Here is a 23,665-nt window from a genome sequence, read left to right on the forward strand (position 1 = left end):
GCCTCTCCTTCCCAGCCCTGGTTCTCTTCTGGGGTTGGATGGGGGGGACACCTATTGATTGCGGTGTTTGCTTGTAAGCTTCATTTAGCAATTGGTTACTTTGTGAAAATCCATTTGTCATTGTCTCTGTTGTTATTTAAATCTTTTAAAAAAACTTTTCATAAATTTGTCTTCACTAATAAGCTTGGGGAAGGGGTCTCGTGCCTTATTTTGTGTGTATTTTCTCTTCCCATAGCAACTCCCTTTTTCTTCATTGATCATTCCTGCTTTAATTTCTTAATCTCTGGAAACTTTTTTCCTTATTCATACTTACTTTTATAGGATAACTTGATACCTAATCACTAATATTTTTTTTCCTTTTGTGACTTCTACAATTATATTGCTGTTCTTTTTCCATTTGTTATTGCCATTTCTATGTTTAATGTTTCTTTTTTTAAGCAGGCTCTATGTCCAGTATGGGGCTCGAACTTACCACCCCAAGATTGAGAGTCGTATACTCTACCGACTGAGCCAGCTAGGCACCCCTGTTTCATTCTTTTTTTTTTTTAATGTTTGAGATTATAAGGCATTCAGTCTGGCAACTTGCATCTCTCATTTAACGTAAATGGTTTCCTATCTTATTAAAGCAATAGCTCGCATTATTCTAAAAAGTCTATATAATTTTAATGGCAGAATGATCATACGTTGTATAGAATGTCCATAATTAGCCTAACCATTCCCTCAAAATTGGACTTTTAGGCTATTCTCAGTCTTTGTTTTACAATTATGAACAAGGTTGCAATGAAAATCTTTTTTTTTTTAAAGATTATTTATTTATTTATTTGAAAAAGAGAGAGAAAGCACACGCACGAGGGGGGTGGGTGGGCAGAGAGAGTGGGAGAAACAGACTCCCCACTGAATATGGATCCTGATGCAGGGCCCAATCCCAGGACCCTGAGATCATGAGCTGAGCTGAAGTCAGACACACTTGGCTGACTGAGCCACCTAGGCGCCCCACAATAAAAATCTTTCTATGTAAAAGTTCTTCTATATTTTAGATTATTTTCTTAGATAGATTTCTGGAAATTAATTATTAGGTCAAAAGTTATAAGCATTTTATATGTTCTTGGTATGTGGGCTATGACACTTTGATTTGGTTAGTTCTTTGCTGAAGGATAGTTTTAAAATACAAGAAGCAGGGTACGTTCATGTAGTAGTAATATGTGCTGTTAATTATTGGTACTTAAGTAAGCAGCCTTAAAGTTTGGTATTAACATCTTATTAGCTTTTTAACTTTTTCTCTGTGCCCTTCTTCTTCCCAGGTAACCACTCTTTATATTGCCTGCTCTAAATTGTTACTTGTCTTGGGCAAGGGGGTAAATGAGCAGTTGCATTAGTTTAAGACAGTACTTGGCTGTCATCTGCACTCTTAGAAAGAGTAAACTAAAAAATAGATAAAAGAGAAACCACTTTAGTTTGGTTTTAGAACACATTTGTGGTTCACACCCCATGTCTTCACCTTCCTAATTCTAAATGGTATGCTTAATTTAACATTAAGATTTCTCCTTTCACATATTCCATTTGATAGTGGTTGTGTGGTGGGTAGTATAAGCAGGTAACCTTGAGATTAGTATGGATAATGGTTTCTTATTTCCTATGTATCTCCATGCTTACATATGTTTTGTTGTAGAGGATGGACTTGGATTCACTGTCTTCCTTTTGCTCTTGTGCATGTCTACCTCTTGCTGTTCTATGCAGTTCTTCTTTTTTTTTTTTTAAGATTTCATTTTTAGGTAATCTCTACACCCCCAACATGGGGCTTGAACTTAAAACCTCAAGATCAAGAGTCACATGCTCTGTCGACTGAGCCAGCGAGGCACCCCTGTTCCGTGCAGCTCTTAAATGTTTAGTTTTATAATTCTGACATTCTATAATTGTCTCACTCAAGTATGTTTTTCCTTCCCTAGTAAGATTTTAAGTTTCTTTAGGACTTGGACCACACACATTCTACCTTTATTAGTAACCCTTTCTTGATTTTCTCAAAGGAATATTCTCCACTTTTGTCTTCTTCCTCACTGCTCATTCCTTCTTTACTAATGGTCTGTGATTTCATGATGAAAAAATTCTTCTCCACTTCTCCACTGCTTCTGAAAAATGTAGATCTTGCTTCTGGCTATGGTGGAGCAGATTGTAGTGGACCCAAACTCCTGCTGAGAGTAACTAGAAAAGTCTGATTTAAAAAAAAATATTATATGAAGGCATTGTTAAGTTGCCAAGGCAGCCAGGACTTCAGACATTTGTGGTTTCTTGGTTAATGGAGAGTGCAACTTTAAGAGGTGGAAAAGCCAGCTAAGCTTTCTTCATAGGGCTGGGGATACAAACATCGTAGTTCAGGGCTGCCAGAGCAACAAGAACTTGAGAGGCCAAGATCCCAGAGAAAAGGGAAGGGCATCCCCACCCCCTTCTTCCTCTCTACCTGCTTTTTTTTCTCTTGAGGATTTGTTGATTCTTAAACTGTGCAGGGTAAAAAACAAACAAACAAAAAAGGCTAAGAACCTTCTCAGAAAGCTATTGAAAAGCAAAGCACTCTTGTAACAGTTCTTTAGTGGAGAGAAAAGTTCAGGACTTCCTCCAAGGAAGGTAGTCTTGGTAAACACCCAGACTCTCAGTTGAACCCTTGGAGAGCTACAAACCAGGCTAGGCTTTACAAGCGTTAACAAAGATTACAGCCAGCCTTGAATCAGCTCATGTCCTGATTGCATTGTGAGGTGATCTGCCTTCATTCTATCTGCTTGTGGAGAATATGATGAATCCTCTGTAGGAATATAATTTCATCCAGAGTCTCTACAGCTTTTCATACACAATGAATGACATTCTAACAAAAATTACTGGGTAAACCAAGAAACCAGACCAGTAATAAGAACAGACAGTATAGAAAAAGATTTGTGAGGGGCGCCTGGGTGGCTCAGTCGTTAAGCGTCTGCCTTCAGCTCAGGTCATGATCCCAGGGTCCTGGGATTGAGCCCCACATCAGGCTCCCTGCTTGGCGGGAAGCCTACTTCTCCCTCTCCCATTCCCCCTGCTTGTGTTCCTTCTCTCGCTGTGTCTCTCTCTGTCAAACAAATAAATAAAATCTTAAAAAAAAAAAAGATTTGTGGTATCCCAGTCATCTAATAATTTATTCAGTCAGTCTCTAACTGAAGGATATTTAGGTTGTTTCCAGTCTTTAGTATTGTGATGATCCACAGTGAACATTTTTGTACGTACATCTTTGTACATGTGTATGATTTATCTTTAAGATAAAGGATACCATTGCTAACTCTTGTCTTTATCAAACTCTTTGATCTATGCTAATCTGATACAAAGAAATATTTTAAGTTTTTAATATCTTAAAATATGATTGAAATTGAACACATTTTAATAGGTTTGTAAGTCATCTGAATTTATTTTTTCCAAAAGCTGCCTGTTCATGTCATTTGCTTATTGTTTTATAGGATTGTTAGGCTTTTTTTTTCTTTTTAAAAAATTATTAAAAATAAAAAATTATTATTAATAGTAATAAGGCATAGTAGGTAAGAGCACAGATTCTGGAGCCAGATTGCTTGGGTTTAAGTCATAGCTCTTTCACTGATAGCAGTATAGCCTTGGGCAAAGTAAATGCTCTGTGCCTCAGTTTCCTCATCTGTAAAATGGGGGATAATAGTACCTTCCCTTTGGGTCATTATGAAGATTAGATAAGTTAATAAATACAAAGTACTTAGAAATGAGCCTGGCATAATTTAAGTGCTACATAACTGCCAGCCACCATAATGGTCCTGCGGGTGGTGATGGAGATGGAAATTACCCAAAGAGATTTTTTTCTTTTTTTTTTTTCCTTCCTTTTCTTTCATTTCATTTCATTTCTTTTCTTTTTTTTAAGTAGGCTCCATGCCCAATGTGGGGCTTGAACTCAGGATCCTGAGATCAAGAGTTGTGTGCTCTATCAACTGAACCAGCCAGGCGCCCCACCCAAAAAGTTTTTTTATTTGCCCAAGGACAAGTAGCTAGAAAGTAGCAGTATTCAGATTAGGATCTATGTCTTGGGACCTGAGTCCAAAGTTCTTATTCATCCTGATGTACTGATAAGATATTGAACCTGGGGGCGGGGGTTGGTGGTATGAAAACTCAAGCACAGTCAGGTACAAGGGATGATTATCTTTGGCTTTGGGAGTTGTTAGGGTTAACATCTTCCCAGTACAGTTGAGTGAGGTTCTCTTTCTAATTTTGTATTGAGTATGCTTTGACAATGATACTTCATTCCTGAGGTTTGGTGCAATTAGAAAAATGCCTGTCTTATATTTTGTTTTGTTTGTTTGCCTTTACTAATAAGCAGTCACCCTACCCCAGAGAAAATCCTTTTCAGGAAGGACCTTCGAGGAAGTAATGCTGCTCCTGCAGGTCACATTAGACTGAATGCAATGCTCAGCTTAGGTCACCAGCCACGGGTGGTGTCATTCTTTAAGGCATCATATCCTTAGAGAGTTTCTCTTCCTGTTAAACATAGTAGTAGTTGGACAGGCATTAAGAAAATACTACAACCATTGGATTCATTTACAAATACCAAGATATTTAGCAACTCAGTGACACCTGAAGGAGTTTCCAGCATGTCTTTTCTGAGGTGAAGGAAGAAGGGTGAGTAGTTGTTTCTGTGCTGCCGAAAAACTTGAAAATCCCTATAGGAGGTGGTGGAGGAATTGAGTTTGGGACTAACTCCTCTGGACTAAGGAGGGTGGTGGTGTTTTTAGTCTCCCCCATTATCGATATCATTCACCAAATAGATTTGTAACCAAGGATGAACCTACAATGACACATTATAATCACCCAGTCTATAGTTTACCTTACGGTTCACTCTTGTATATGCTGTGGGTTTGGGCAAACACATAATGACATATATCCATCACTGTAATATCGTACAGAGTATTTTTATTGCTCTAAGAATCCTCTGAACTCTGCCACCTCATCCCCACCCCCCCTCCATTCCTGGCAGCCACTGATCTTTTTATTGTTTCCATAATTTTGTCTTTTCTAGAATGTCATATGGTTAGAATCATTCAGTATGTAGCTTTTTCAGAGTGGCTTCTTTGACTAAGTGATACGCATTTAAGTTTCCTCCATGTCATTTCATGTCTTTAATAGCTCATTTCTTTTTAACGCTAAATAATATTCCATTTTCTGGATGTACCACAATTTATTTATTTACCTACTAAAGGATATCTTGGTTTCTTCCAAGTTTTGGCAATTATGAATAAAGTAGATAAAAATATCTTTGTGCAGGGTTTGTATGGACATAAGTTTTCATCTCATTTGGGTAAATATCAAGGCATGCAGGTGCTGGATCATATGGTGAGACTATGTTTAGTTTTCTAAGAAACTGCCAGATACGTCTTCCAAAGTGGCTATACCATTTTGCATTCCCACCAGCAATGAATGAGTTCCTTTTGCTCCACATCCTCCCCAGCATTTGGTGTTGTCAGTGTTTTGGATTTTGGCAATTCTAATAGGTACAGAGTGGTATCTTGTTTTAATCTGTAATTCTTTAATGACATATGATATGGAGTATCTTTTTATATGCTTATTTGCCATGTGTATATCTTTGGTGAGGTGTCTGTTAAGGTCTGTTGCCCATTTTTAAAAATCAGGTTGTTTTCTTACTTTTGAGTTTTAATAGTTCTTTGTATATTTTATTTTATTTTTTTAACATTTCTTTTTTTTTTAGTCCATTTGAATCCAATGGTTGTAGTACTTTCTTAATGCCTGTCCAACTACTACTATGTTTAACAGGAAGAGAAACTCTCTAAGGATATGATGCCTTAAAGAATGACACCACCCGTGGCTGGTGACCTAAGCTGAGCATTGCATTCAGTCTAATGTGACCTGTAGGAGCAGCATTACTTCCTCGAAGGTCCTTCCTGAAAAGGATTTTCTCTGGGGTAGGTAGGGTGACTGCTTATTAGTAAAGGCAAACAAACAAAACAAAATATAAGACAGGCATTTTTCTAATTGCACCAAACCTCAAATCTCTACACCCAACATGGGGCTCAAACTCACCACCCTGAGATCAAGAGTTGCATGCTCTACCAATTGAGCCAGACAGTCACCCCTAATTCTTTATGTATTTTAGATAACAGTCTTAAGTCAGCTATGTCTATTGCAGATATTTTCTCCAGTCTGTGGTTTGCCTTCTCATTCTCTTGTCATTGTCTTTTGCTGAGCAGAAATTTTTAATTTTAATGATGTACACGGATCACGTTTTTGATCGTGTATCTAAAAAGTCATCTCCATACCAAAGGTCATCTGGGTTTTTTCCTGTTTCTCTGCTTTAGGAGTAGTATTGCATGTGTTTCAACCATAATTTCATCTTTTGGAGAGGAGGAATCTGACATATGACCCTAGAAAGGCAGAAGAAAATAAAGAGAAAAGTCCCACATCAGCATACAACAACTATTTTATTACAAATGATTATTTTTTCTTCATTAAAAAGCAGGGAACTTGAAAGGTTAATAATGTTTGATAAATAATTTGTACAATTAATAATGTTGATTGTATACATGTTCTCCAGTCAGTTTTAAGAGACATCGTAGAAGACTCTGATTTAAAAGGGGAGACTTTGGGGGGCGCTTGGGTGGCTCAGTCGTTAAGTGTCTGCCTTCGGCTCAGGTCATGATCCCAGGGTCCTGGGATTGAGCCCCACATCAGGCTCCCTGCTCAGCGGGAAGCCTGCTTCTCCCTCTCCCACTCCCCCTGCTTGTGTTCCCTCTCTCACTGTGTCTCTCTCTGTCAAATAAATAAAATCTTTAAAAAAAAGGGGGGGGAGATTTTGGGCCACCTGGGTGGCTCAGTCAGTTAAGTGGTCTGCCTCTTGATTTCGGCTCAGGTCATGATTTTAGGGTTGTGAGATTGAGCCCTGCATCAGGCTTTGTGCTGGACATGGAACCTGCTTAAGATTTTCTCTCTCCCTCTCCCTCTGTACCCCCCACCCCAGCTCACACTCTCTCTCTAAAATAAATAAATAAATAAATAAATAGGGAGATTTTCATTTTTCTAGCCTTTTTCTGTTCCATTTGTCAATAGTCCAAATGGATTGAAATACCATGTTTCATAAAGCTTCAAAGAAATTATTTGATATTATAGCTACTCTATATAAGTTGAAAATCCTAATAGCATTTTTACCCATCATGTTAGACTTTAATAGAGTAGTTCAGAATTTAGAGAAACCTATTGAGGGGTAAATTAAAATGAAATAAAAATATTGTTACTGAATCATTAACTTTAGAAGTTATCTAGCGAGTTGCCTTCGTGTCTCAGGTAGAAACTGAGATCTAAAGATATTTTAATTTTAGTGCATGGTGTGTGTGTGTGTGTGTGTGTGTGTGTGTGTGTGTTAGGAAAGCTTCAAGACCACCCAGTTAGGATGATTTACTAGGAGTACTAATAGGACACAGCATATAGTTGTACTCATGGCTATGATTTATTATAGTGAAAGGATACAAATCAAAATCAGCAAAGGGAAAAGGCACATGGGACAAAGTTCAGGGGGAAACCAGGTGTAAGCTTTCAGAGTCCTCTTTCAGTTGAGTCACACTGAAAGTGCTTTATTCCCCTAGCAATAAGTTGTGACAACACATGTGAAATGTTGCCTCTAGGGAAGCTCATTAGAAGGGGCTTTTATTAGGGGTTGATGATCCCTCTGCCTAGCATGTGCCACAGTTCCAGACTCCCAGCAGGAAAGAAGGTAGTCAGCATAACTGGATTGTTTCTACGAACAGTTTAGGTGCAGTAATCTGTACCTAATCAGTTAGGGAGGGTGGGAACTCTCCTGAAATCCAAGTTCCTAGGCACCAGCCAGCCAAGGGCCAACCTTGCTAGTGGGCCTTTTAAGACAGTCAGTCAGGCCTGCTATGTTAACTCTTTTCTGCATTCTCCGTGTATGTGTGTGTGTGTATGTATGTATATATAACACTTAGCATGTAGTGTGCTTTTATTAAATGTTAGCTGTTTTTATTTATTATAGGGATTCTTCATTGATTACTACTCCTTCTATTAATTGTGATCTTCTGCACTCCTAGGAGGTAGGTTGGCCAGTATTTTGATCTTCATTTGATCAATGAGGAGGCCAAGGCAAAGAGAAGCCTTGGCACTTAATTGACGGAGCAGGTATCAGAATCTAATATGTTCTTTTTGAAAGTCCATAGGAAAAAGATGGGTTTTTTTTTTTTTTTTTTTGCCTTGTTGACATTTCTGGAGGGCATTAGTAAAATAGGAAATAGGATTAAATATTTAAGTTAATGTCATGTTGGACCAATTCATGTTTTATATTTAGCTATATAATTTTTGAACTTTTGGGCACAATGTCATTTAATGTAGCACAGTTCTGTTGGGGCAAAAAGTGATCTTGACTGTTTAGCATTTTGTATTCTTAATGATTTAAACATTATTAATCTTAATCCAAGATTAAGCTAATCTATATCAGTACTGATTTTGCTGAATGTAAATTGGTACCTTTACTCTCAAATTACGTTACATTTACTCTCAAATAAGTCAAGGCATAGTAAGATTTCAGTCACTATGCTGAGTTCCATTTGGCCATATATATGAACTTTGAGATTTCTTAATAGGTATCCCAAAGTGAATTTAACTTTTCATGTAATATACCTATCAAAGCAGTTGGATCATTTATCTTTGTTTCTTGTAAGTTGTACTTGCAAGTAAATCAGACCAAACCACAATTTCTTTATCTCTCCAACACCAGAGACAATTTTATAATTATTAGATTCTATTGTATGCCACTCTATTGGCTGAAATAGTATATAGTATATTTACTGTCAATACACTCATCTGATGCTCATAATGGCCTGTCATGATAGGTATTAGTCTGATTTTACAGAAGAGGAAGTTAAGACTGACTTATCCAAGGCTCTGGAAACTTCTAAGTTGGGGATCAGGCTTTTAACTTTGTATTATTTACATGATATAATGAAGATGGTAAGCTCTTTGGACATTTTTGTTCTAAATGTTAGCAAGAACCATTTTAGAGAAAGCAAATTATCCAACAGTAATTAAAATTTTCATAGGGGCACCTGGGTAGCTCAATTGGTTAAGCTTCCGACTCTTGGTTTTGGCTCAGGTCATGATCCCATGGGTTGTACGATTAAGGCCCGTGTCGGGCTCCACACTCAGTGGGGAGTTTGCTTGAAGATTCTCTCCCTCTGCCCTGCCCCCCTCCCCCTCTCTTTCTCTCTCTCAAATACATAAATCTTTAAAAAAATTTTTTTCATAATTTCCACCAGGCCATCACTAAAAGATTTTTAGTCCCTTGTAAATTTATAAGCCTGAATAAGATTATGCTCCTTATGTTGCTCCCCAAATAAAAATATTTAGATTTTTTTTAAGTAGGTAGGAGAAGAGTCTTATACTTTGTATCAGAAGAAACTATGATATTTGTTATTATATCTTGGCCTGAGGAAGGTCTTTCCAAATATACAAAATACTGAAGCCATGAAAAAGGAGTTTGAGTAGTATAACTACCTAAAAATAACCACTATGAGCAAAGTCAAGACAAATGATAAACTAGGAAAAGTATTGCTAGTCATGTGACATAAGGCTAATTTTCCTTATAGAGAGCTTTAACAAATCAAGAAGAAAATGTTAATATAAGGAATAAAGGAAATGCATAGGCGTTTCATTTCAAAGTAAACGCAAATTACTCAAACATGAAAACTACTCAATCTCACTCATAAAATATGTATATAAGTTACAGAATTTCACCTGTTAGATTGGCAAAACTAAAAAGTTTCAACACTCATTGTGTTGGAAAAGATACAAGGAGATGACACTCTCTTGCATTGCTGGTGGGACCTAAGTCAGTATAGGCTACAAAAAGGAAGGGCGACTTGGTATTGTTTACCAAAATTACAAAAGCACATATGCATATATTCTTTGACACAGTAATTCTGATTCCAGCAATTTGCTGGAAATCACTTGCAAAATGATATACATGCAAGATCATCCATGAGAGCATTGTTTGAGTAGTCTTTGGAGATTTAAACTCCCCTTGTTATCTGTATTTTGGTCCTCCTTTTTATTCTTAGTATTAGTCTTCTCTTTTTTTTTTTTCCTTAGAGGTTGGTTTATGGTCATTTTATAGTTCTGTCTAAAAGATGGAATCAGCTAGGGCTGTTCATTTTAATCAGCAGAAATCTACTCTGGCAAATTTAAGCAGAAAAAGAATTTATTGAGAAAGAATATTGGGTAATCCAGAATAATCAGCCGGGTAGCCAGAAAACTTGGCTTAGAAAATAGCAGCTAGGATCCGAGAGCAAAGTCTGTGTAAAATGAATTCTTTGAAAGTTCCTCGTGACCTGGTGTATTTTTAATTGTTCCTTGTTTACTTTAAGGAATATATATTCTATTTACTGGGTGCATACATATATATAAATATATTAGGATCAATCTGTTAATTTTGTTGTTCAGTTTTTCTACATATTTACTACCTTTTGGTCTGCCTGATCTGTTTTTAATTGTGGTGTGTTAAAATTTCTTGCATTATTTTGGATTTCTTAATACCTCGTTATAATCTTAATTAGTTTTTGCTGTGGTATATGTTCATACAAGTTCATGATTATTATATCTCCTTTTTGGGTTGCCTTTCTAATCATTATGTAATTTCCCTCTTTATCCCTATTAATGTTTTTGGTTTTGCCATGTACTAGTTTTGTGGCCTTAGGCAGGTCATTATCCTCTCATTTTCCTTATTGTAAAATGGGTATAATACCTACTTTATAAAATTTCTGTGAAGACTTGCTGAGAAAATATATATGAAGTATTTTACACGTGATAGGTTCTCCATAAATGGATTGAAAGTACTTTTTTGCCTTAAGGGTTCTTTTTCCTCTCTCCTTCTCCTTCTCTATTAAAGTATCAGATTTTAAATACTATTTGCCTATAATTGGAAATGTGCTTAAGGGATATGATTAAAATAGTCATCAGGACTTTTTTTTATAAGTGAGTGAAGGTGCTAGAATGTTTGCCTCCCACACCAGGAGTCTGACAATTCTCTAGTACTTGTAGGCCTTTAAGTTACTGTTCCCTGCTTTTGCATTAGAGCCCGTTTCTAAGTCTCTTCCACATTTCTCAGGTCTACTAAATAAGAGTCTTTCAGAATAGTTGAGACAACTGAAAAAGGATAAAAGTCAACTTTTTAAGGAGCCTACTTTTCTACAACAAATATTTGTCAGCCTCAATGGGATATAGAGTTCTTAGTAAGTCTTAAAATTAATACTATATTTTGATCACTACATGTACAAAGAAGTATATAGACATGTCATGTACATTTAAGGAGGCAGAAGTGTGTACTTTCTCCCTCCTTTTTGATCGCATTTAGAACTTGTCTTTTATTCCTATTGTTCATTTGGGTTTTTATCATCTATTTATATTACCAGTGTGTGTTGTGTGCCTTCTGTGGTCCTGAATATCTCGGATTTAAAAATATGTAGAGATAAGGGGAAAAAACAATGTCAGTTGAGAAAACAGCACGGAAGGTTTAAAAATATATGGCATGTATCTATTGTAAATTGATAGGGTTAAGAGATCCAATGCTGGAGAAAGAAGAAATTGTGATGAAGTTGTGATCCATCTTTGGAGAGCCTTGAATGATGGGTTGAAGAGTTTTGACTTCATTCTATAGGCCAATGAAAAACACAAAGGCTTTAAGGATAAAAAATCAGGTTATATACCGAAAATATTTACAGGTTGGATGCAAGAAAATACTCTGCTGGCAATATTGAAAAAGAGGAAAATACAGTGTTATGAATAAAACTGTAGCTCATTTAAAATGTTACTTGGTAACATTGAACTAAGCTTTAAATAGGATTTTTTCTTAAGGTCCTTTAACATGGGACTTTATCAGTGAGGCTCTTTCAGACCGCTCTTTATAAAATAATCTTCTTTTTTTCATCCTACATTTATTTTCCTCTGTAACACTTTGTACTACCAGTTGTATTTTATGCACACACTTGTTTGTTTATTGCCTGTAAGACTGTAAACTCCATGAGAGCAAGGGCGTTATTTGTTCATTGCTTCTCCCCAGTGCTTAGAACTTTAATAAATATTTGTTAATGAATGAATGAATATTCAAATTAAGATGACCACAATTTTTTATGTGGTTTATAATGTGGGGACAGCAGTAGGATAGGGTTTTGGGTTCTGTCCTAGAAACTCCTGTTAAAAAGTGTTTTCTTTTCCCTTTCCTCCAGAGTTTATATTCAGAGCACCAATCAAATTAAGCAAGCCTGGAGAACTTCGTGAGGAATATGAAAGCCTGAGAAAGGTACAGTATAAACATGATCGCACCACTCATTTTCTTAAAGTAAATTGAAATGATGACATTAAAGAATACTTGGTGGGAGTTTTTGAAATTTACAATGCAGAGCCTGTCTCCATACTACCTTATACTGTAGCTTTAATAGAGGTAGAGTAAACCTTAACTAAGAACCCCTTTTTAACTGTCCTTTCATAGATGAAACTGTAGCTCACCTGGCCCGTCGTATACCTGCCACAAGAACTGGCCACCAAGAGGGGTGTTCTTGGCATTTATTTACTCACTTACTTATTTAAATTTATTAGAGAGAGAGAGAGAGAGATAGCGCGCTCCAGTGTAGGGAGAGGCAGAGGGAGAGAATCTCAAGCAGACTCCCTGCTGAGCCCAGAGCCTGCCACAAGGTTTGCAGGGAGGCCTCCATGTGGGGCTCCAGTCCCACAATCCGTGAGATCATGACCTGACCTGAGCTGAAACCAAGAGTTGGATTTTTAACCCATGGACCTACCCAGGTGCCCCTATTCTTGGCATTTAAATCTTGGTTAAAAGCCAACATTTAAGTTCTAATAATAATAGCTTGTATTATTTTTCCTTACCTTGCAAGGTTCCTCTAATTACATGAAACTGGTGTTATCTTTTGTAGCTTTTACTCTGTTACGTACTGCAGACGAACTGTAGCTTAGGACAGTAAGGGGGGGAAGTAAAATAATTTTCTAGGTAGAGAACATTTACCACTGGGAAAGCTTTTAGCTATGTCCCCATCATCTTATTTTCGATGTTTTCAAGCTTATTGTCTGTGAATCACTTAGAGAATTAAGATGTCAAAAAGACTGGTAATAAGTATGTTACAAGATCTGTTATCATCCTTCCCCAGCCCTTGTCCTACACCACCATACCTTACCCACCTTTGTAAATTATTCTACATGTGTATATTTAGTATTTTATAAAGGTAATCCACTTAATCTGAATCAGATATCATCATAAAACAGGTGAGACAATAACATTATTGTGGCATTTTACACTGAATGAAAAAATGAGTCTTTAAAAAGGTCATGTTAAAGAGAAAATAGAGAACTTTGTTTAATTACTGTATATTCTTTGACTTTCTCTTTTAAATGAGAGTGTCAAATGTTAACTTGGGTCCTCATGCTCCTTTTATATTGGTATTGTGAGAGGTTTTTTTTGGTTTTTAAATCACTTACAAAGCTTTTTTCTACATAGAAAGAAATTCTTTATAGGGACCACATCAAAAGAACCACAGATTCCTCTTAAATAAAATTCCAGAATCTGCAGATATTTAATTCTGATATACCTTTTTACAAACTTGGAGAATACGGAAATTTTAAAGCTATCAGCTTCAAGATAAAGAGAAAACAAGGAATTGGAGGTGTAAAAAGGAGGTAAAACAGAATGCATAGTAAGAGTAGAGGTTTTTATAAGCTTTGGGAGAGAGAAAGAAACCTTGGGAACTGTGCTTTTACTCCTTTTAGGAGGGAGGGACAGAAAAATGGTCTTAAAAGCATTTTAAATGGCAGAATGATGTTAAGTGAAGTTAGGACAATCTTACCCTATATAAACTGGATTGGGTTTGAAAAACATTCACCTATGTTATTTGGGTTAAATAAATGACATATATAGCTCCCTCCCCCCAACTCCAAGTACCCAAGTTGCTGGCATCCATCATACAACCTGGAAAATGGAAATTCAAGTCAGGAAATCAAAAGGCACTATATAGCATATCTGTACAGTGGAATAATATTCAGCAGTAAAATAGAATGAATTACTGGTACATGCTACCACTTGGGTGAACCTCAAAAAGATGCTAAGTGAAAAGAATCAGATACAAGGGACCACATATTGTATGATTACATTTATAGGAAATGTCCAGAATAGGCAAATGTAATGGAGACAGACAGGAGACTAAAGGTTGGTTGAAGTAGGGGGTGGGAATGGGGGTTAACAATAAAAGGGCATGAGCCATTTAATTGCAGTGGTGAAGATTTTTAAACCTGATTTATGGTGTGTTCCACAACTTGGTAAATTTACTAAAAGTCACTGAATTATACATTTGAGGTAGATGAATTATATAACATGTAAAATATGTCTCAATAAAGTTGTAGAGAAAAATTAAAAGGCACTAGACATTTGGATGGAGACCTTGATAGAGAAAAGGTGTCTCGTAGAGTATGTATTTTCTAAAACAAAACAAAGTAAATATCTATATTACTGGATGAATATTTATGGAAGGAAAATCCTTAAAAGTTTCTATAAGCAGGGCACCTGGGTGCCTTTGGCTTAGGTCATGATCCCAGGGTCCTGGGGTCGAGCCCCACGTCCATGCTCTGCTCAGCAGGGAGCCTGCTTCTCCCTCTTCCTCTGCCCCCTCCCCCCTGTTCATGTGCTATCTCCCTCTCTGTCAAATAAATGAATAAAATCTTAAAAAAAAAGTTTCTACAAGCAAGGGTTGGTGAGTGGAAATTCTACACAACTCATCATTACTATTTTGCTGCATAACACATGCTAGTAATATACTTTTTCTATGGTATATTTTATTTTGTTTAAGAGAGAGTAAAAACTTTTGTAAGGGCTATAAAAAGTTAATAAGAATTTTATTCTTCTAATTCTAGTTCTTTTAAAAGATATTTACTTAGTAATCATAGATCCTCCTACCTGCGGGTAGTGTTACACTTACTAAGGTTACTATGAGTTTCTAAATTGTATGATTCTGTGGATTTATATTTCTGAATATGTTTAAAGTTTTCTTCTTGCCATATATCATAGGTAATTTTGTTTTCTTAATAAGAAAAGCAAGGCAGGAATATGTAGAGCAAAATGTGAAAGTTCCTCTTTTCCTTATTTCTCATTCTCTTCACCATAGTTAACTAGTATCGGCAGTTTAGTGTATATCTTAGGTCCTTTATATACTTACACACACACACATATGCTTTAGTCTTTTTCAGTATAAATGAGATCATTATGTATATTGATTTATACATCAGATATTTTTTGTGTCCCTACTGTGTGCCAGGCATTGAGGATATTTGCCGAAGCTCTTTGCCCAGGGAGATTCCATTCTAGTGCAGAAGATAGTAAATAATTAGCAAACAAATACTTACTATATATGAATAAGGTAGGATCAGAAGGGTTACAGGGGAATGGAGAGGAATTCAATTTAAAAAGAGACACAAAAAGACTGTTTTAGATACGGTAATCAGGAAGGTCTCTCAGAGAAGGCAATGTTTGAGTTGCTACCTGGAAGAAGTAAGGTAGCAAGCCAAATAAAGGTATGAGGAAAAAGGATTCCAGGCAAAGGAGCAGCGAATGCAAAGACCCTGAATAGAAACAAGTTTGGCTTGTTCAAGGAACAGTGTGGCTGGAGCTTGAGTGTGCAAGTCGTGGGTGGAAGGGTGGTATGGGGATTTGGTAAGAGATGAGTTGGGAGAAATAGAAGGGCCATATCAAAGAAGGCCTAGTTGACCTGTTAAGGAACCTAAATTTATTTTAAGTGTGATGGGAAGCCAGTAAGATGATCTGACTCATACTTTTAAAGGTCTCTCTGGTTGTGCTGTAGGGAATAAACAATAATGGGCCTAGGAGTTAGGAATTGTATTTACTGTGAATAGTAGAGACCCAAAAATAACAACCCAAACAAATTAGGAGTTTTATTTTTCTCAAGTAATAAAAACCAGATGTAGGCAGCCTAGGGCTGATACGGCAGCTTCATGACATCAGGAAGTCAGGTTCCTTTTGTCTTTCTGTTTAGACATCTTCAAGTGTGCCTGTTTCCTTGTACTGTGGGATGGCTGATCCTTCTCTAGACTCACATCTAAACAGAAGGTAGGGGGAGAAAGGCACATATCAGCTGAATTGTTTTATTTATTTATTTAAATTTTTAAAAATCTTTATTTTATTTTTTTTAAGCTTTTATTTATTTGTCAGAGAGAGAGAGCACAAGCAGAGGGAGTGGCAGGCAGAGGGAGAGGGAGAAGTAGGCTCCCCACCAAGCAAGGAGCCCGATGTGGGACTCGATCCCAGGACCCTGGGATCATGACCTGAGCTGAAGGCAGACACTTAACCGACTGAGCCACCCAGGCATCCCTGGGTTTGTTTTTTTTTTTAATTTTATTTTATTATGTTATGTTAATCATCATACATTACATCATTAGTTTTTTGATGTAGTGTTCCATGATTCATTGTTTGCGTATAACACCCAGTGCTCCATTCAATACGTGCCCTCCTTAATATCCATCACCAGGCTAACCCATCCCCCGACCCCCTCCCCTCTAAAACCCTCAGTTTGTTTCTCAGAGTCCATAGTGTCTCATGGTTCGTCTCCCCCACCGACTCCCCCCCCCCTTAATTTTTCCCTTCCTGCTATCTTCTTCTTCTTCTTCTTTTTTTTTTTTTTTTAACATATAATGTATTATTTGTTTCAGAGGTACAGGTCTGTGATTCATCAGTCCCACACAATTCACAGTACTCACAGTATCACATACCCTCCCCAATGTCCATCACCCAGCTACCCCATCCCTCCCACCCCCCACCACTCCAGCAACTCTCAGTTTCTTTCCTGAGATTAAGAATTCCGCATATCAGTGAGGTCATATGATACATATCTTTCTCTGATTGACTTATTTCTCTTAGCATAATACCCTCTAGTTCCATCCACATCGTTGCAAATGGCAAGATTTCAGGGTTTTTTTAATGGCTGCATAATATTCCATTGTATATATATACCACATCTTCTTTATCCATTCATCTGTCGATGGACATCTTGGCTCTTTCCATAGTTTGGCTATTATGGACATTGCTGCTATAAACATCGGGGTGCACGTACCCCTTCGGATCCCTACATTTGTATCTTCGGGGTAAATACCCAGTAATGCAATTGCTGGGAGATATGGTAGCTCTATTTTTGACTTTTTGAGGAACCTCCATACTGTTTTCCAGAGTGGCTGCACCAGCTTGCATTCCCACCAACAGTGTAGGAGGGCTCCCCCTTCTCCGCATCCTCGCCAACATCTGTCGTTTCCTGACTTGTTAATTTTAGCCGTTCTGACTGGTGTGAGGTGGTATCTCATTGAGGTTTTGATGTGGATTTCCCTGATGCCGGCGATGTTGAGCACTTTTTCATGTGTCTGTTGGCCATTTGGATGTCTTCTTTGGAAAAATGTCTGTTCATGTCTTCTGCCCATTTCTTGATTGGATTATTTGTTCTTTGGGTGTTGAGTTTGATAAGTTCTTTATAGACTGTGGATACTAGCCATTTATCTGATATGTCATTTGCAAATATCTCCTCCCATTCTGTTGGTTGTCTTTTGGTTTTGTTGACTATTTCCTTTGCCGTGCAAAAGCTTTTTATCTTGATGAAGTCCCAGTAGTTCATTTTTGCCCTTGCTTCCCTTGCCTTTGGCGATGTTTCTAGGAAGAAGTTGCTGCAGGTGAGGTCGAAGAGGTTGCTGCCTGTGTTCTCCTCTAGGATTTTGATGGACTCCTGTCTCACATTTAGGTCTTTCAACCATTTTGAGTCTATTTTTGTGTGTGGTGTAGGGAAATGGTCCAGTTTCATTCTTCTGCATGTGGCTGTCCCTGGGTTTTTTTTTAAAGAGCTTTCTCCAAAGCCCCACCCAGTGACTTCCTGTGTGCTTCATAGTCCAGTGTCATAGACTGTCTCCAGCTGCCAGGGAGTCTGGGAAGCAGTGTTTTAGCTGGGTACATTAACTTCCCAAGTAAAATCTGGGTTCTCTTGGAAAGGAAGTAAAGAACGGATAACGGGTTAGGTAGCTAGCAGTCTGTTACTCATGGGACAAGAATGGAAATAAGACCAATTACGGCACTTTGGGATTAAGCAGTATGTTGGGTTCAAGCAGGGTTAGGGTTTTACTTAGCAGTATGATGGAAGGAGAGATGCAATGGACAGGAAATTGTATACAAGGAAGTTGTTTTGTTTTGGACCATGGTTTTTGAGGAGGTTATTTAAGGAGGGAATTGAGGAGATGACGACATGATGGACAGTGAGAGCGTGGTAGGGTCAATGGATTGAGGTTTTGATGGTGATAGAGAATTGTAAAAGTAGGATCACTAGCATACCAGTCAAACTGGAAAGCTAGGGAGTGGTGGTCTAAATGTGAGAGGCTCAAAAGTGAGACTGGGAGGTAGTTTAGTTACTGGACAGGAGAATGTTTAGAGTATGATCGGGGAGTAGACAACTGAAGTAGGATGGAAGAAAAGACTTACTTAGGAGGAAGTAAAGGAACTGAGAGAGTATACTGATATTGAATTCTTTAGGACTGATCATTGGAGTAGTTGGAGAGAAACATAGGTGCTAAGTTCTTCTGTGAATAAGGGGAATTGACAAAGAGATAGGTAGGTGTCTACTGCAAAGAGGAGTGGTGGGTGTTACAGTCTGATGGTAAATGCTTCCGAGAAGCTAGGATTTTTGAGGAATAGTATGATCTCTTCTGTAACGTGCTGTTTTTTTTCACTACAATATGTGGGTTTTTTGTGGGAGGTAAGGCTTTCATATAGATATTCTTTCATCCTGAATGGTATTTCATAGTATGGATGAGGCATAATTCACTTAACTATTCCATTATCATTAGTCATTTAAATTCTTTCCAATTTCTCCCAGTTTTAAAGAGATGTTATACTGAATACATGTGAATATATGTGAGCAAATACTTCCTTTAGTTTAGATTCCTAGAATTGAAAGTTCAGGGTCAAATGGTATATACACTTTGTATTTTGGTGGATATTAACAAATTGCCTTTTATTTTTTTAATTAAGATTTTATTTATTTATTTGAGAGAGAGAGAGAGAGCCAGCACGAGTGGGGGGAAGGGCACAGGGAGAGGGAGAAGCAGACTCCCTGCTGAGCAGGGAGTCTGACATATGGCCCTCCATCCCAGGACCCTAGGAAGCCGATTAACCAACTGAGCCGCCCAGGTGCCCCCACAAATTGCCTTTTAAAAAGACTTTTTCAACTAACGCTCTCACCAACAGTAAAAGAGAGTCCCCTTTCTTTAAATCTTTGCCAAACTTTTATCATTATTTTTAATATTTTGCTAATGTGCTAGATAAAAATGGTATCTCATTGTTTTCATTTACATTTCCCTGATTACTAGCTAGGAGGAGCATCTTATATTTGCTGGTCATTTATATTTTTTCTGTGCATTGCTTGTTCACAATCTTTGAATGTGAAAACCAGTTCTATCTTTAGAGCATTTGTAAACTTGACTACTAATGGCATGCTTTTTTTTTTCTGTGCTTTTATAGATGTATTATACTGAAAAAAGTTTCTGGCTTCTTTTTTTCCCTGACATTTATGGGGTTTTTAAGTGGAAGGAGAAAATTAGCATGTACTCAGTCCTCTATCTTGTTACATTGCTTGAGGAAATAATTTTGTTGTATTCATTCTTTAATATGTGTGTGTATGTATATGTATATACATGTGTGTGTGTATAGTGTATGTACATATTCTTGTTATATTCTTGTCTCCAGTAAATGTTGAAATCAAAAAATAAATTTAGCAGATTATTTCAATATTGATATCTTTGTTTCTATTCTATGTGAGACCATTAGTCCATTTTTGTCTTTTGAAATAATTGATTCATCTCTATAAGTTCTATTTATTGGTTGGATTAAGCTTATTATTTACACCATTATTTCTTCTGCTTATATAGTTTGTTAGATGCTTAATTCTGACCACGTGTTTAAATAGTTGCTTTATGTTAGAGTTAGGAAACATATAATCCACATGCTCTTGTTTGTCTTCTTTGAATCATTGGACTCTGAAAGGTTGAAAGTAGGGGGAAAAAACAGCCTCTGCTTCTAGACTGCTTATCTCCCTGGTTTCTGTAGTGGGAAAGATGAACTGTTCTTGATAATTCTGTGGGTCACATGAGTGGTTTAGGCTTTCTCTGAACTGGTTTACTGACCTATCCATTTTCTTTTTTCTCCCTCCCTAGTGGTTCATTTTTGAGGAGTATTTTGTCTCCATTGCTGGTTGAATTATTCAAGTAGTAAGCATGCAGTTCTTAGTCCTTAGCCAGAGCACAGGGTAATCAGATATGGTCAATGGGTTACTGAAGTGAATAATGTCTCTATGAGGCAGACACTAACTTTTGTGAAGGAATTTTTTAAAGGTGAGTAAACTTTTAGGACGTAATTGTTTTTGAAATTATATATCTTTAAAGTCTCTTCTATTGGGGCGCCTGGGTGGCTCAGTTAGTTAAGCGACTGCCTTTGCTCAGGTCATGATCCCCAGGGTCCTGGGATCGAGTTCCGCATCGGGCTCCCTGCTCAGCAGGGGAGCCAGATTCTTCCTCTGCCTGCTGCTCCCCCTGCTTGTGCTCTCTCTCTCTGATAAATAAATAAAATAAAATCTTTAAAGTCTCTTTTATTATCTTTATGCCATGAACTTAAAATATAATGCACTTTATTAAAACTAGAACATTTCATGGAGCGCCTGGGTGGCTCATTCGATTAAGTGTCTCCCGCTCAGGTCATGATCCCAGGGTCCTGATCGGGCTTCCTGATCATGGAGGAGCCTTCTTCTCCCTTTGCCCCTCCCCCTGCTCATACTCTCTGTCTCTCCCTTTCTCTCTCTAGAACATTTCACTTAAATCTGTTTGGCTATTCATTGCATCATGAGCTGAATGTTGAGCTGGCCTTAGGCACCCCCCACCTCTTTAAAAATCTGCTTATTTTAAAAGGAGCTTGTACTTACCTACAAAGTTTAAAATATATTCTGGCACACTTCAGAAGCAGCAGAGTGCTCGTTTAAATTTTTCTTTCCTATTAGATTGTAAAATCTTTCAAGGTGGATCTGTTTAGTCTCTTTAACTCTCCACTGCATGTAAGATACAGTCATCCCTACTGATCCGTGGGGCGTACGGTCCATGACCCCCAGTGGGTGCCCGAAACTGTGGATGGTACCAAACGCTGCATATACTGTGGTTTTTCCTGCACATACATATTTATGATAAAGTTTAATTTATAAATTAGGCACAGTAAGAGATTAACAATGATAACTAATAATAAAATAGAGCAATTATAACAATATACTGTAATAAAAGTTCTGTGAATGTGGGCTCTCTCTCAAAATACTGTGCTGTACTTACCCTTCTCATGATAACGTAGATGATAAACTACCTACGCGATGAGATGAAGTGAGGTGAGTAGGCACGGACTGTGGTGCGGCGTCAGGCTGCTATTGACCTGATGCTATGTCAGGAGGAGGATCATTTGCTTCCAGACTGTGGTTGACTGAAGCTGTCCACAGCGAAGTCATGGATGGGAAGGCAGTGGGGGTGGTTTACTGTAGTATCGTGCACGTAGGTATTCACTGAATGCTGATTGAATCGATCGGTCAGTCATCTAGTTTCAAAGCTCCTTCTTTTAAGATAAATGACTCGTGTAGGGATAAATAGCCGGCACACAATAGAACTAGATATGTTTTAAGATTTCCAGAGTTCTTTTTGCTACAATATTTGTTATTTTTTTCTTATTCCTCGGAAATGTTATTGTGTAATCTTTGAGGAAATGCCTGCCTTTGGCAGGTGCTGATGTGCCTATTTCTAGAACCAGAAAATAGATACAGTATCTCATAGTACATCTTTAAGGGAAGGTAGGCTGTGTGGTATTAAGAAGGAAAAACTCTCAAAACAATAAATTGTAATTTTGACTGCCTGAGGGAAGAACAGTTAGCCATTGCTGAAAAATCTAAAAATGTTAAACCTGGTTGTTTTCTTCTTTTGCTATTTGCAACTATTCAGACAAGGTCAGGATCAACTTTATCAAGGAATGACTTTTCAAAGAAAATAACATTCGGCAAAGTCAAAGCCTGATCAAATGTAATTATAATAGCGGGCTATTCAAGTGATTTCTGCGATGTGCTATCTTTCCTTGTCTCTTTGATTTGTGAGAGGAGAGGATCAGTAGTTATAAGATTATTGGATTAGTGTAATAGTTTTTATGGTTTAGAGAATAGTTTAAATAAAGTCATTTTAATGCTACTTGTGAAAGCCAAACTAGAGAATTTTGTAGAGCAGTTGCAACTCTTATTTACAAAAAAAAAAATATTTTATTTTATAAAAATATCTGATTAGTAAAGATTTTAATAAGTTAAATTTTTTTCCTGCTTATAAAAGTAAACAGAATTGTAAAAAGGAAAGACGTTTGGGTAATGAACCTCAGTAATCTTGCCACCTAATAACCACATTTACATGTTTATCATAAATTTAAGCTTAAGACTTTTCACAAAATAGATTTGGAATCATACTATACAAGCCATTTTTTAAAAGTATTTTTATTTATTTTTGCGAGAGAGAGAGAGAGGGAGAGGGGGAGAGGGAGAGCATGAGCAGAGGGAGGGGCAGAGGGAGAAGCAGACTCCCTGCTGAGCAGGAAGCCCAATGCAGGACTTGATCCCAGGACCCTGGGATCATGACCTGAGCCGGAGGCAGATGCTTAACCGACTGAGCCACCCAGGCGCCCTATACAAGCCATTTTTACTGATCTTTTTACTCAGCATATCATATGAAACTTCCCATATCAATAAATTTAGATCCCTGCCAACATTTTTAATGATTATATAGAATAACAGAAAATATCACTGTAATATATCACATATACGCCAATATTTTCCTTAAGCCAAAACCATTCAAGAATGAGAAATAACTTTTAAAAATGATATTTCAAAAGATCCCACAAGATAATTTTTAAAATTTCTCATCTCTAGCCAGATTTGTGTGAAAATTCACAGGTAATCTGCTTTCATTGGAATTGCAAGCATGGTTATATTTTTCTGGATACAAATGAGAGTTTAAAGTCTCCTTTGCTGCTTCTTACATCAGAGACTCAATTTTTTTGTTTATCTTAAACTGAAAAATAATGCATGTGTTCTACAGGTCACAATACAGATGTGGTGTGGATAATTTACACTACGATGAACGACATTATATTATAATGAGTAAGAGCCAACTGTCTGAGTTTAAATCCTGGCTCTGCATGTGAATTTGGGCAAGTTAGCTAGTCTCTCTATGTCTTAGTTCTTCATCTGTAAAATGGACACTATAGTACTTAGCTTATAGGGTTATTGTGAAATAGTGCCTGGCACATAGTAATCCATATATAAGGATTATTATTATTCTTTAAAATTTGGAATTCTGAAAAATCTAGCACAGAGTAACCCCTTCCATTGCTGCCATTTGTTTGTTTGTTTGTTTGACTAAGCAATGACTGACCATCAAAAAGTCATAGTTGGAAGCTGGAAAGTTAGTGGTATGAACCAAATGAATTCAGATTTTCTTGAACTTTTGAAGAAGGCCTGTC

The 23,665-nt window shown here is 37.3% G+C and overlaps 1 protein-coding gene across 1 annotated transcript in view; it reads left to right on the forward strand.

Annotated features, from left to right (window-relative positions):
• Positions 1–23,665, forward strand: part of RNF169 (ring finger protein 169) — an 80,287-nt gene that overhangs the window by 17,791 nt on the left and 38,831 nt on the right. Inside the window, exon 2 of the mRNA XM_036082794.2 lies at positions 12,270–12,343. Coding sequence (XP_035938687.2) covers positions 12,270–12,343 — 74 coding nt within the window. The remainder of the gene's footprint in view (positions 1–12,269; positions 12,344–23,665) is intronic.

Source organism: Halichoerus grypus, chromosome 11 (genome assembly GCF_964656455.1).
Source record: "Halichoerus grypus chromosome 11, mHalGry1.hap1.1, whole genome shotgun sequence".
Lineage (NCBI taxonomy): Eukaryota > Metazoa > Chordata > Mammalia > Carnivora > Phocidae > Halichoerus > Halichoerus grypus.